A 15,310-nucleotide genomic window follows, 5' to 3' on the forward strand; every position below is an offset into this window, starting at 1 on the left:
CTTTTTATAGCATCAAATAACTAATTAAAGCCAAAGTTATCAGAAAAATAAACACTTGAACATACATCAGCATGATAAGAACTAGAATGACAGAAACTATCTTTGGGAAAATGTATTTGATTTTGACTTTTTAGTTTGGCCCATGTCCATCCACTAACATGGAGGGGGGTGGGATTAATGACCTATACTGCAGCCAGCCACCAGGGGGCGATCGAGATGTTTTGGCTTCACTTTTGGGGAGCTGTAACATCTTAATATACAGTCTGGGATCATGTCATGCACCCACATCCTCCTTGCTCTAGGGCTGTCAGATTGAGCAGTGACAAGCTCATCCATCCTAAGTATATGAGGATAAGCTGCCTCCGGTCGGTGCTCGTGGTTAAAAAATTAATGTAAAACAAATAGATAGTAGCCCAAACAGAAAACAGAAAGTAAAGGGCTGATGCTAGTCTATCATACGACAGCGGTTAGACTAGCAGGATATTGTTGTCATAGAGACAAAAGCCACACTCAGCAGTGCTGGAGAGCGCTTCATCCCAGTGTCCGGCCAGCACTTTCCTGCCAGAGAAAAACGCTGTATGGACACACACCCTTATGTATTTTCTGTGCTCTTCTGGAAGTGGGCGTTGGAACAATGTGATGTCACATCTGATCAAATCACACCCACGCAGTCCTGAACAATCAGATTACTATTTGAGTTTTGTTGTGTTAATCTTAGAAATAATACTTACGGTGTTTTTTAATTATTAATATTATCTTATTTAATCATGAATGTTAAATGTTACAGAGAACTTGTAGTTGGAGTAGAGACAGAACTTGACCCATTAATGCAACATTTACTTTTTAAAAGCTCACTATTATAATTATTATTATTATTATCATTATTATTATTTGCCTTGAGGAGTCAGTAGTCAGTTGTGCATGGAAACAGTGATCCTTTAACATCTGAGCTGCATTAATTCCAGCAAACACTCATAATAAACTACAGTACTCTCACTCTTATATCAGCCCTGCGGTATTGTTATTAGTATAATTATATAGTTATGTCATAATTACTGCTGGTCATACAGTAGATGTTTTTATAATCATTTTCAAATGCTGCAGTGTCAGGTTGAGATAATATCTGTCTGGCACCACCTGGTGGCCACAAAGAATATAACCCATGAAGTTGTCTGAGCTTGTTATACAGTCCACTCTCACATCTGTCATAATACACATATACAGTGTATGTGGGTATTGTAGACTTGGCATCAGTTTGCTATACAGTGTCACTTAAGCATTTTATCTTAGGCTTATCATAAGCTTTGCTAGCAGAGTGGGTTTTCTTTTTCCCTGTCCTGCTCATGTTTTATGGCTCCATGCCAGCGTATCATGCCTCTCTTCACTCATATTTCACCCAAATATTTATGTTAGAGCTTTCCGTGTCTGGGATTATGGCTCGTGCTCAAATAGGTAACACACAGCAGGAGAGACTGAGGATATGAAAGGAAACTTTGAATACAAGTATAGTGTCCAAAAACTGGAACTCCTTTGCCAAAGCTTCTCGTCCCTGAATTTTACTTTACATTGCGATGGGGCGTCTTGAAAGAGAATCGCCTCAGACTCACAGCGAGAGTGCTATTTTCCACTTCCTCCAGACAAGCACCTCTCTGCTCGACGGTGTCGTGTCAACCTTTGCTCTCGTTCCTCAAGCTCTCTGTCCTCCTCTGTCATTCCTTCTCCTCTACGTCTCAGATACTCTGCCCGCAAAATGACAACTATTTTCAAATTGACCTACAAATGCCGGGCACTCTGAACACCACTGATATGATGCTTTATCTTTAGTCTCTCGCTTTCTGTCTCTCTCTGACAGGACCTGAAGCCTGTTGATGTCACCAACAAGAGGAGTCTATGGGAAAACAAAGGTGCCTCTCCGACCAAGGTAGCTGTTATTCATTTCAAATTATAAAAGTATAATCTCAGTATCACGATGAGGAATTTGTACGGCGCTCAGAGCACCGGGTCTCAACCATTGGGGAAAATCAAAGTGAGCATCCAGATGAAGTTTTAACTACGCCAAATTGGTTTGTGGTCTTGAAAGGATTTCCCGTGGGGTTTTCATAGTTTTTCCAGATGTCAATCATGAGAACGTTTTGTTAAAGAGATGGTGTATTCAAATAATCTCGTGATTTTGACCCTGGTGTCGCAGCAATGGGAGTAACAATCACTTGTGTTTGTTTTTGTTTTAAAGAACTCTCATAGCTAGTTGACCTCACCGTTAAATCTGGAATAAGCCTGGAGAGGTAAAAGGGTTAATTGTTCCACGTTTCTTCAAAGCGCTTGTCACAGAATGACCTCACACTCTGCTGTCACGCTGTCACACTTTATTTTTTGCTCTGTGTTGTTGGCAAAGCTGTGCTCTGTTCTGCTGTGGTTGGACGCTACTGCTTAATTTGATCATAATGATAATATCTAAGAGTTTCGCCCCACGGTTAGGTATTTATGATTTGAAAAATAGGGGTGGGAATCACCAGAGGCTCCACGATATGATATTATCACGATACTTAAGTCACGATACGATCTTATTGTGATTTTAAACATTTCGCGAGTCTTGTGATAAGATATATTATGATTTATTACCTTTTTTCATTGCAAATTGTGCAGTTTGTTTTATCTAATAAGACACAGTTTTCACTCTGTTCATCTCAGAGTTTTCATTTACATATCTAGAGGTCAGAGGTCAAGGGACCCCTTTGAAAATGCCAGTTTTTCCTCGCCATAATTTAGCGTAACTTTAGAGCGTTATTTAGCGTTCTTCCCCGACAAGCTAACATGAGAAATCTATTCCTTAGGTTTAGTTTCATATGTTATATGTCATATGTTCATATGTATCAGTATCGTCGCTCCAGCTTTAAGACTGAGTCGGTGGGCCGTCAGATTGTCCAGAGGTTAATAGTTTATATATTGAAAGCATCACCCCCCTATTGACAAATGTGTCGTTTTGGCATACTCTCTCCCTGACTATTATTCAAGTCCCTTCACACACAAGCTCGCAACACTTTAGAGGATGTAATTATCTGCATTTTGTAAATATTGAGCAATAATTGCTTTCCAAAAATGCACATTTAGGAGTGAAACTCGTGAAGCACGTTTGCCAAATGTTCTAAGTGCTGTAGAATAAAAGGAACAAAGAGAACGTATCAGCGAAGCCACAGTAAAAGCCAATTTTAAAAGCATTACGCCGCTGACTCCATTAACACCCATAACTTGTTAAAGCCGACTCAACAAAATCCAGAAGATTACAGTTCAGTGCGTCGTAAAAGAAAAAAAAACTTTAACAGTGCGCCTGTTGTCCAACTGAGGGCTGAATGCTTTTCACAAATGGCCGTATCACATCACCGCTCCTTCTTCTGACAGCCACAAATCACTGCTCTCAGTTCAACTTCACTTGACTTTATATTGCCCTAATGGAGGAACTGTTTACAGCGTTCTTTACAAGTGTGACGCCTTGCTGAGTTGCTTCGATGGCAGTTTGACATTATTGAATCACTTTTATCACCTCTCATTTTCAAACAAGTCTGACTAAAGATGACATGAATAAATTGTCTTATCTGTATTTATATACATAGATAAAGCTGTGTTTGTAGAGGTGCTTAGTAGAAGTGAAGCACACATATTTAAAAAAGACAAAGATGTCCTACCTACCCACTTACTTTAGGATAAACCTTCCCTCCTTCCTTCCTTCCTTCCTTCCTACCCTAGTAGTAGTGTGTTCCTGCAGCCAGCAGCTGCAGTGCAGACCGGAGGCTGTGGTCCGCCACAGTGAGTAGCTGGGTTGGAGGGCACCAGGCGGTGGTCTGCACTGACGTAAAGAGGGCCCTGGACAGGAAAGGTAGCGGTTAGGGACCTTGTCATTAGCTAACCATTGGTATGATGTGATGTCAGGGAAGGTAAGATGAGCAGGATAACGAGCGGTGAGGGAGATCTGGATAGATTGAAGGCTCTGTATAGGTGGAAGTGTAGATCAGAAGTGTTTCACTGCATTGACTGGAGGCTCTGCTAACTTTCTCTGCCATCTTTGCTGCTGTGTTACCTTCCCATCTTTATGTCTTGCAGGTGGCAGGCAGAGGGGAGACCAAATCAGTCGCCAACGGTGAGTTTTTTACACAGCGCCAGATAGTGTGAGCTTTTAACTGCAGAGCTTGTGACTGTGTGTGCAAGAAAAAACACACTGTTGGGCAGGCATGTTGACATGGATGAACTTTTCAGAACCTCTGACATGCCGCCTTGTTCTTAGCTTGGCCATTTTTTATTTTTCAAATTGGTTTTAGAAACCAAAAGTTAGGGGGTTTTCTCAACACATAGAAAGTAGTAAAAACATGGAAATGACCAAAATGAGTTGCGAGGTTTTAACCAGAAAGTAACAACGTGCTTTTATAAGCATGGAGGCAGCCTGCTTGCTGACAATACACCAGCTAAGTTTAAAGGGAAGCAAGACCGTCAGATTGAAGAACAAGATCCCACCGATATATGGCTTATAAGTAATATCTCAATATTTTTAGGTTATATCGTGATGTATATCTCACTATCTTCATATTTTCTCTAAAATAACATATCTGTTAGATTTAACACTTTGATGCATATGATCATACCAGCGTTATTATTCTAGCAAATTAATCTGAACACTCTAGTCTTTGGAAATGTATTCTTATTAAGTTTGACTAATTATTCACTCAATAGAACTTCAATTTTTCTCTGAAATACAGTTTGAAGAAGTTAAAATTATCATTTAATTTATTTATTATTTTATATTTATTCTGTTATTTATTATTATTATATTATTTATATAAAGTATATATTTAAGTTTATTACTTTATTTATTATTGACTGACTGACTTATTGAATTTATGTGAAAATGTTTTTATCACATTCACCGGAAGATCACTTTTATTTTGAAGCCAGTTCTTACAGGCTCTTACTGTACTGCCTGGTATATACACATACTGCACATACTGGGCTAGTTTGACCCTCGTTTTCGAGGTGGAGGCTGGCGTTTTCTCTCACCTTTTCCGACCTCAGCACGTATAAACACGCTTCACTTCTTCTGCGGACTCTTTCCCTGTTCCCTGCTTCCCTCCCAGATACAAAAACACACACCGCATACGCACAGCCATGCTCATAAAACCACACTCACTCGCCCAGGAGAGTGTGTCTGTGAGAGGGAGGGCGGCTGAAAAAATTGACGTCACCGTTAATATTTGTACTCGATGTTCGCGATGTAGTCATTTACTACATACCACGTAGAACAAGCCGCAATACATCAAGTATATTCGATATATCGTCCACCCCTAGTCTCAACCCATCAGTGCAGCGAAAAGCAACATGATCCCTCACTGGCTTCCCACCAGAGAATCATTTCCAATTGTGTTTATTTATTGGGATAAATGTCCCAGCACTTTTGCAAGATGTTATTTTTTTTCAGCGACTAGAGGCGCGACCTTCTCGTTAAGTGTGTCATCTTGTCAACGGCTCTTTGATTTATACGACACCATGTGTCACAAAACCAATAACTGACCCCTATCATAGCCTCCCCTGCAGTCCTTTTCAGTTTGCCGTTTGGCCTTTAGCACCACAGCGTTTTAGGATGCCACTAAGACATTGCTTGCTATTTTAAAATCCGATCGGAGTGCCTTTGTTCTCCCAGCGGGCAGAAGAGGGCTTTTGGCCTTGAGGGAATCTGAACATGTCTTCGTAATGTGTTGGCTGTTGAAGCGCACAGCATCACACACATAAATACACGTCAATTTCACCTCTGTAAACCCACTCAGCAGCCATCTCGACGCCACTCAGCTTTTCCACTGGTGTGCACGTCCGCTTGTGCCGCTCAGACCGGTCCTGCCTCTCGTGTTAGAGTGTTCCCGCCAGGCGGGTTTGTCACATTAATAGCTGGTATGTTGGAGATTAGCACACCATCACAGTGTGACTCAGAGGATGACAGAGGCCTTGTATAGAATGTGTATTTCTTGCGACCTTACAGACATTTGACACCACAGTGGACCACATGCGAGTTAGCAGCCTCACACTCTCCACATGCTTGGCTCTAATAGAGAGCTTATAAAATAATGTTCGCCATTTTGGAAATTTAAATCTCTGGCTTTAATGAATTTAGAGCGATCACTTTCAAGTGAGAATTGGTTGGCCTCTTGATTCAAAATAAATTATAGCAGTTTGTAAAATGGTTGACAGATAGACCGACATTGCCAGGCTGCTAGCATGGATAAAAGCATGTGGCTATAGTGACTGTGATGTCACCCAATGGATATTTACAAGTCTGATTTGGGGTTTACGTGTCTTAGAGACAGCAAATCTAAATTTGAGCAAGTTTTGAGTGGAGTCTGGGTGAAGCTAAAGTGGGGCAAGCAAGCAGCGACCAACACCACCTTGTAGATCTGTCAATCAAACACTAACACCACAAAAATACACCTCTCAAAGTTGTTGTCTTTCTAATAGAATAGCAATTTTAAGAATTTTGACCCAGAAACAAAAGCAGTAAAATATTTCCTTGTTTAAAAATAATTGAGAAGCGCTGAGGGTCTTTTCTATTAAGTTTGATACAGTTGAAGTTTTATTAAGGCCAGTGTGTAGGATTTAGGGGGATTTATTGGCAGAATTGGAATATAATATCCATAACAATGTTTTCATTAGTGTATAATCACCTGAAACTAAGACTTATAGTGTTTTCGTTAGCTTAGAATGAGCCCTTCATATCTACATAGGGAGCGGGTCCTCTTCACGGAGTCCACCATGTTTCTACAGTAGCCCAGAATGTACAAACCAAACCCTGACTCTAGAGAGAGCCTTTCCCGTTTTTACGTTGCTTAAAGGTCACCGTATTTCTCCGACATGCTTGTGAAACTGCGGTAACATGAGCCTTAGAGTGCAAAACTGTGGTACCGCCAGCTGCCGTCTGACTACCGTTGCTGCTAAAGTAGTGTTATTATGGTGCCGACGCGAGGCAAAGTGGGTTCTCGGGTGGTTGCAATTTGCAACCACACCACTAGATTCCACCAATTCCTACATACTGTACCTTTAAAGCAAGCATCAAGTGGCCTTTGAACTGCGCATTGACTGCAAATAACTGCATGTGGTGTTTGTTGCTTGGTTTGACCCTCTGTGTCACAAAGTCAGAGTTATTAACCCACACCTGTCTGCAGACTGCTGATGGACTCGTCTTCTGTCTCTCACCAGGTATGGGACACTAATGTCTTGAAGGAGCCACTGCAGCTGGGGACCACGACAATCCAAGACTCTTCCTTTGACTTTGTCTTAAGAACCAAATAATGATCACACTCCCAAGAGGGACCCCAAGAAAAAACGGAGGGACAGGAGAGACGCTGTCCAGAGCACTGTACCGAAACTGCATCATATTTTTTTTGTACGGTTGCCACGTATAGTGCCTTTGCACAATGATTTTTTTGCTTTCTAAAAGAAACAAAATGCTGTGAAATTTGGACATTTGTAATTACTATTTCTAATTACTTTATACAAATCCTGCCAGGAAGAAAAAAAACAAATTAAATTTAGATTTATCTGTTGTATTCCATGCCGACAGTTTTGATAGAGACGGAGTAGAAGAGTTAAAAGTTTCCACATTCCAAAGAGATGGGTGAAATCAGTTCTCTCCCTCATACAGTACTTTTTCCATCTCTTTTTTAATTTATATTTAAAGCAAAAGCTTCACACATTGCTATTTTATTCAACGTTCACCAGTTCAGGATAGAATTATAAGCACTTCTAGAATTTAGCGGATTTCACTTTTATTATGTCTTACCAATAGTGCAGCAATGGTCTGAGTAATATATGTTAGCACATGTGATGTTTTGAATATCATACTGTATCTTATATAACATCTTTATACTCATAACGAAAGGTATTTTTGCTTCTTTTTGTATCCAGAAACTATTCACCAACAGGCAGTTAATTTCGGTGGTGATAGGAGTGTTGAATATTCAGAAGGCCATTATGACTTTTATTATCCTTCATGTCATTTTATTTATGTTTTAATGTGTTTTGTCCTTTTTCTATTTCTAGCTGTTTTTGTAGCTTTTGTACCTGTTTGATCACTTTAAAATCTTCAGACATTCCTCCTTAAAAAAGCAGGTGCACAAGGTGCCTTCGCTGTAGGTTTTACAATGTAGGAAATCGGCAAACCAGCAAAATCTACCTTAACTTCTACTAACTACTAACTTCTTTATTGCCTCTATGCACACTCTTATGCTCAGCGATCATTTTCCTAATTGAGGGCATACAAAGTAAAGTCAGGGTGCCTAAGCATATAGCAAGATACTAGTACAATACAAGGATATTTACCACTATGTACGTCTTCTGGCCTTATGATTGCAACAAAAACATTTATGACAGCTGAGGTACACAGTACATGATAACCTCAAAGCAACTCAGTATGATATTAAGACTTGTGATTTTCATGTTTATTTTTCACTGACGTGGTCTTAAGTAGCACATTCCCTTTCATAGTCTTTGCGCGGCACAAGCTTTGATAACATAATAAACGGTTTGCCGGGGCATTAAATTGATCAATGTCACTGCTCAATAGTCTGACAATCACATTCCACGGCTCCTAAAAAGAGCAGGGGAGCTTGACCAAAATATTTTTTAAGCGTGATTTAATGTGACATTTATGTTTTTTTTTTAATACAGTGGTTTCATAATGCTTTTTTTTTTTTACAACCTTGTGTCCATTTTATGTTTTTTTAAAGTTCTTCCATGTTTAACCAGACACTTGTTTGTGTAGTGCGAAGCCTATGCAAAACACACTATCTGTAGCCTCTCTTAAACACTCCCAATGTCATACAAGTGGGCCGTTTCCAACTGGATGAATGTTTTAAACATTGTACGCTTCACTCAACAACAGCAATAAAGACATTGAGGTATTCCACATTGTTAAGTTTCCTTCCATGTCTCCATTATTCTGCTATGGACCACATTGTATACTGTATTTACCCATTGTAGCGGCACAGGGTGTTGAAGCAGTTGTCTTGAGCCATGATACTGACAAAATGTTGTAAAAGGTGAACAAAAAAGTTTTATAATTTTCCTTTAACCTCCAATCAGTTGATGATAATACATAAAAACAGTTTATTTGTATCTTCTATTTATCTTTCACTATGCCATTTTGTTTTCTTTTTCACTCCTTCATTTTCCTATGTTTTCCCTGCACAACATTTCCCTTTTGTTACCACATTTCCAATTTTTCCTTGTGCTAGTATAACTGAAAGCACCAGTGGTGGAAGAAGTATTCAGATTTAGAGAAGTAAAAGTACTCATTGTGCAGTAAAATGTTCCCCGTCAGGGTTTTACTATTGTATATGATGTTTCTGGATTAATATTACTGCTCGTTTTACTGCTGTAGATATGTATAAGGTTGTGCCAATTTTAACTACTTTATAATCTGTTGGGTAGTTTAATCCAATGGTTCACAAACTTTTTCATGCCAAGGAACTCTGAACTGACACAAATTAGTTCCCCATTTGATACGATTTGTTCTTAGGGTCCCCCATTTGATAGGATTTTTGCTTTTAGATGTTTTACTACGGAAAGTGTATGAAAACCTAAATAGTCATACAGTCTGTCATCATGTTACTTATGGATAGATTTATAGTGAAAATAAATGTTTACCCATTTTACTCCTCCTCAAGGACCCCTGGGGTCCCCCACATTGAAAACCACTGGTTTAATCTACACCAATACATCATGTTCTATAAAATCACATGTTTGTAGCATCACTGTCCTGTGAGAACCACGTAGCTCTAAAAAGTTTACTTTTCATGGGGTCAGAAAAACAGCCGTTTGCTGATACAAGCTGCTTTTTAAATATATTATTTATTTTAGGAAGAAGGACAATTTTCTTATCACATAAAGTAAAAATCAACACATCTGGAGATATAGTGTTGTCACTGGACAGTAAGGGGATGAAAAAAGGTCATCTGAAAAGTAACTAAATCTGTCAGATAAATGAAATGAAGTAAAAATACAATATTTGTAGTGGAGTGGAAGTATAAAGTAATACAAACTGGAAATAATCTAGTAAAGTGCACGTACCTCAAATGTGTACTAAAGTACAGTACTTGAGTAAATATACTTAGTTACGATAAACACACTGGCAGAGCCCCACCTGCTGGCATTGGGGGGGAAAGGGTGTGGTTTTAGTGGTACTGAGTAATTTAGAAATTAATATAATTTTATAATTCTATAATACTTTGGTTATTTATCATCATTCTACAAATTAAGGTCTATGACTGATAGAATATTTTTAATGGTGTTTGGCTCAAGAGGACGATACTGGCAATGTTAGTGCCTCCATTGAGGGTGGGGAAACAATACTATGCATACAGTTCTTAACCATACATTATATAGAATAGGCAAGCACCCAACTGGGAAATGCACATTATTGTAACCAACCAGAAACTGTCAAACATGTACTGATACACTGCAGGAATTACAGTTTCCAGAGGAATCACCTTTTACAGTCACTAAGGAAGACAAAACATCAGGACTTGTCATTGTCAGGTCTATTGGGGAATACAGCAGATAACATATACTGTGGAATTATTCAGTTTTTAAGAGAAACTGATTTAGTTAAACGAATCTAGAGTTTTCCTCATTATTATTATTTTTATTTATTTTTTATTTTGTTTCTGTACAATCTCCTGTTCCACCCTCCAGTCCAGATGGTGGCAGTAATGCACCTCTAATATGGTAGAAGAAGAACAAGGATACCAGGTGGTGCTGGTTGTGGCTAATCACCTGTTTGCCAGGTAGTCGTTGGCTGCAGGCTGGTTGTAGGAAGACGCCAGGTAATCAACATGAACAACGTGGATTATCTTCTACAGCAATGAAGTGAAAGTCTGTCTTTTGAGGAAGAACTGGAGATTAAACCCGTCGGTGCGCACCAGCCTGCGGGATGTTGTTATAAACCAAACTACTGGTGAAATAAAGCAGATTTAACGAGGAGTGGTTCTCCAGGTAAACATGACGTCTAGCTGCTGGTTTATCAGATCAAATGAGTTTATCTTCTAGTGTGTGTTGTTCAGGGAGGATGACATCATGGCTCAAAAACTACTCTGACAGCAGAACTGAGCATTAAACTGAGGTATGTATGTATGAGAAATAGTGCTTTATGTAAAATTGTAGAATTGTGTAATTTTCTGGTTGCGCATCATCTGTCCAAGTTAACTAACTAGCTGGCTAACTAACTTTGTTAGTGTCAGCTAACTTTGTTTTGGTTAGTAGCATATAACATGTCATGTGATATCTATGTGTAATATCTATGTGTAATATCTATGTGTAATATCTATGTGTAATATCTATGTGTGATATCTATGTGTAATATCTATGTGTGATATCTATGTGTAATATCTATGTGTGATATCTATGTGTAATATCTATGTGTGATATCTATGTGTAATATCTATGTGTAATATCTATGTGTGATATCTATGTGTAATATCTATGTGTAATATCTATGTGTGATATCTATGTGTAATATCTATGTGTGATATCTATGTGTAATATCTATGTGTGATATCTATGTGTGATATCTATGTGTAATATCAACCATACATTTAAAAGGACAGAGTCAAGTCCTGCTGCCTTCAAGTGCTGTCAGAAATATTGCAATAAGCTTGAATGAATGATGTCATCATAATCAAGGTATGGTTGAGGGTTGATGGTAAAAGGCGGGCATTCATTTTTGTTAAACTGTGTTGCATGCCTCTTCTACTGTATCTACTCTGAATTAAGCTCAAGGCAGCTCTGTGCTGTGTCGATTCTCAAAAGAAACAGCAATGATCCAGAAATGCTTCTCAAGATCTGTTTTTTATCTCCTGCCAAATAACACTGGGCTGGAACAAGTTGTATTTCCAATATCTGGCCTCGACCGTTGCAGATTACGAGGAGCACTTGAAAGCAGCAATCCTCCACAGGTGTAACTCATCTTCTGCCTCCAACAATAGAAGTGACAGCCTTAGCCAGTCATAGAGGAGATATGTGGTCACATGATGGACATGGCTGTATTAAGTGTGCTTTCTTGGTTGGGAGGGGAGGATGATTGAACTTGACTCTGTCTGGATGTGAAAGAATCAGACCTGTATTTGCTGCCAATCCCATCTCTTCCTCAGGGATATACAGGAGGTAAGATCTGAGCGTGACCTCTGGGTGCATGACAGCAAAATGGTCAATGAAAATGTGTTTGAATTGGCATTGAAGTACAGTTCATATTTTGTTAATGGAACTGAAGAGTCAATATATTTGAGAAACAAATACATAAACCTTCTCAGCATGATCTAACAACTAGCTGCTACTCCTACACAGTCATGAATGCTGAATTGAATTGCCTCAGACGTTGGCCAAGTAGACTCTTTAAAGATTTTATGATGACTTTCCTTTGATGTGTTCTGATCTGAGCACGGTGCGTATGCTGGTGAAGAAGGTGCTAAGCCCGCTCCTGAGACTGCTGTATCGGTAGCATGCTTTGGGCTTTGACTTAATGCTGCCTAATGCCAAAACCAGCGCCCGCAACATTCCTGCCGCTGTCAGACTGTGTGTTATTTCACAGTTACAGCCAGACGGGGACTGACCGCATGCGTTAATGCAAACACACGTTTAATACCCCAGCCATGACAACCCTCATACACTGTGAATTCTTTCTGGTTTCCAGTCAGTGCTTTTCTTCAAACAGATGGTATTCTTCGGTTTCCCCTTGTCTATCTTTCTCCTCACTTTCCCCGTCCTTTTGACGTCAGCTGCTCAATCTGATGACCCAAGTAACAGCCACACAGGGACTCCAGGCTCCACAGTGTTTGAATTTGAGCTGATATGTAACAGAATTTAAACAGAAGCATGACTTTGGACAGTAACCATATACAGTGAAGGTGTGAATATGGCATGTAGAGATTGAATGTGCAGCTGGCCCTTTGAAACGACTTGGAAAGAAAGAACAGGACCATAACCAGGCAGGAGGAGGAGGAGGAGGAGGAGGGAGGAGCTGGGGATGTGGAGCTAATTTTCTACGATCCAGCATCACATATCTATATCTATATATCTATATAGATATAGATATAGATATATCTCAAATAAGTCACTATTATTAAATGTGGGATGAACTTGTTTATGATGAGGAATATATTTAAGAAGCAGGACAGACTCGTGAGATGTTAAAAAAAATGTTCCCCAACCAGCAGCTGACCAAACCGCAACGACAAAAATAGCCCGTCTGGATGCGCATCCCAGCTCATTGATTTACTGTGAGTACGATGAGGTGAGCCAAACCCATTGTCTGGAGGAGTAGCTCCACACCTGTTCCAAAGCACACTTTATTATTCTTAAAAATAGACCCTCGCTCTCCCCCCTCTGCTCAGCCTACTGACACCGGTTTTTATGATCTGCTGATTTATAAGCCTGTGGAAAAAAACATAGTCCAAGGGTTGTTCTGACATGTAACCGATATATATGTTTAATAGGGGACTCGAGATTACCAAAGCCTTATTCAATCCATCCCTGTGACTTTGACCTTGACCCCCAAACACACCAATGCTTTTTTAATATAAGGAAGTTCTTCTCGGACAGATATATGTATGTAATGCATATGAACTTACAGTATTTCTTTAATTTTCTTGATATTATGTGTCACTTTTTGTTATTTAAGGGGTACTCCAGTGACTTGGCATTGCACTTTAATTAAGTTGGCAGACTTGTGAGAAGCAGATTAAAGGAACAGTTTGACACTTTAGGGAAATACGCTTATTTGCTTTCTTGCGGAGAGTTTGACGAGAGAATTGATACCACTCTTGTCTCTGTCTGTTGAATATGAAGGTATGGCCAGGAATTAGTGGTTAGCTTAGCATAGAGACTGAAAACAGGCAGAAACAACTAGCCTGGCTCTGTCTAAAGGTAACAAATATCACCTACCAGCTCCCTGATAAACATGTTATGTCTTGCTTGTTTAATCCGTGCAAAAATCGAAGCGTAAAAACGACAAGTGGTGGTTTTACGGGGGTTTATGTGCCGGACTATTTCCTGGGCGGGAGTAGTGACTTCCTGCGAACTTCCCACAATTTCAAGACTGGTCAGAAGCAGAGATATCCTGACTTTTAGTCCCAAAAATGCTGGTTCCTGCATTCCCCATAATGCATGTCAATGGGTTCTCTCATTAGACATCATCAGCGTTATTTTTTTCGACCTTAGAAAACTCCTCCAGAGCCACAGAGGACGTTATACAACTGTTTTTATAGGTCGAGTAGGACTCCTCGTGACAAGTAAACTGGTCTTAATGTGTAAAATTGGTGGAATGCCCTTTAAGTACGTGTGTCTAGAGGGTTTTTGAAATTGTTTTGCTTTTAAAAGAATAATAAGCTGTTACTCATGAATATCAGACTAAATCATACTTTTTGTGATGGACATTTCTTGCAGCGGACCACTTCGAAGCCTTTTGAGCACCTGGAAAATTGTTTACGAGTGTACATATCTGAGCCAATATGATACGCGTAGCTTCAGATGCGCGAGCTGGTCCCTGAAGGACTCGTGCAGCCCTGGTAGTTTCAGTGCTGTTCAGACTCTAGTCGGCTGCCTGCAGCCTTGATCATTGCCAAGAGGAAATGGCTGAGGATTAGGCCTGGAGCTGTTTAAAGCCCTGCGCCTCTGCTTTCAGTGCCCACGGTGGAATCATTTCAAATTCTACAATTGCTCCAATCTCTCAGCATGTCGCCAAGGTTTTTTTTGTGTGTGTGTTTAGTAGGTTTTGGTTTGGTTGTTTGCACAAGTGATAAAAGCATTGAAAGGAGAAGAAAAGACGAGAGATACAAACCATCTGTCCGAGGAAAAGAAATCTCAGGGGCTTGTAAAAACATTACAGTCGATAAGACAAAGAGGAAAATATCAAGAGGACAAAACAACAATACAAATCACAGCAAGAAAAACATCAAAATACAAAAACCAGCCCAAATTATATTGAGCCCAAGAGAATTGTGTGTGTGTGTGTGTGTGTGTGTGTGTGTGTGTGTGTGTGTGTGTGTGTGTGTGTGTGTGTGTGTGTGTGTGTGTGTGTGTGTGTGTGTGTGTGTGTGTGTGTGTGTGTGTGTGTGTGTGTGTGTGTGTGTGTGTGTGTGTGTGTGTGTGTGAGCTGCATTAAAACTCCATTATTATCTCAAAACAAGGAAATTCATTAAAAATGCATCTTGTCCTCTGTGCGGTGAATTGAAGTGGTGATTCTTGATGTGTCTGCTTTCCTCTTCGATGCAGGTAATTGGAATCCAAG

General features: G+C 39.7%; 1 protein-coding gene across 14 annotated transcripts in view; it reads left to right on the forward strand.

Annotated features, from left to right (window-relative positions):
* cald1a (caldesmon 1a) overlaps positions 1-8,935 on the forward strand; it is a 67,930-nt gene extending 58,995 nt beyond the window's left edge. For 7 of the 14 annotated variants that reach the window (XR_012592796.1, XR_012592794.1, XR_012592790.1 and 4 more), the window contains 4 exons: positions 1,853-1,921; positions 2,231-2,282; positions 4,096-4,132; positions 7,228-8,935. Coding sequence is in view for 7 of the 14 variants with exons in the window: in XM_074626390.1 (XP_074482491.1) it covers positions 1,853-1,921; positions 4,096-4,132; positions 7,228-7,241 (120 nt within the window). In the remaining 7 variants the exon portion in view is untranslated. The remainder of the gene's footprint in view (positions 1-1,852; positions 1,922-2,230; positions 2,283-4,095; positions 4,133-7,227) is intronic. The other 7 variants (XM_074626390.1, XM_074626392.1, XM_074626385.1 and 4 more) reach the window with 1 other exon arrangement.
* Positions 8,936-15,310: the final 6,375 nt, after the last annotated feature.

This window comes from Sebastes fasciatus, chromosome 23 (assembly GCF_043250625.1).
Source record: "Sebastes fasciatus isolate fSebFas1 chromosome 23, fSebFas1.pri, whole genome shotgun sequence".
NCBI lineage: Eukaryota > Metazoa > Chordata > Actinopteri > Perciformes > Sebastidae > Sebastes > Sebastes fasciatus.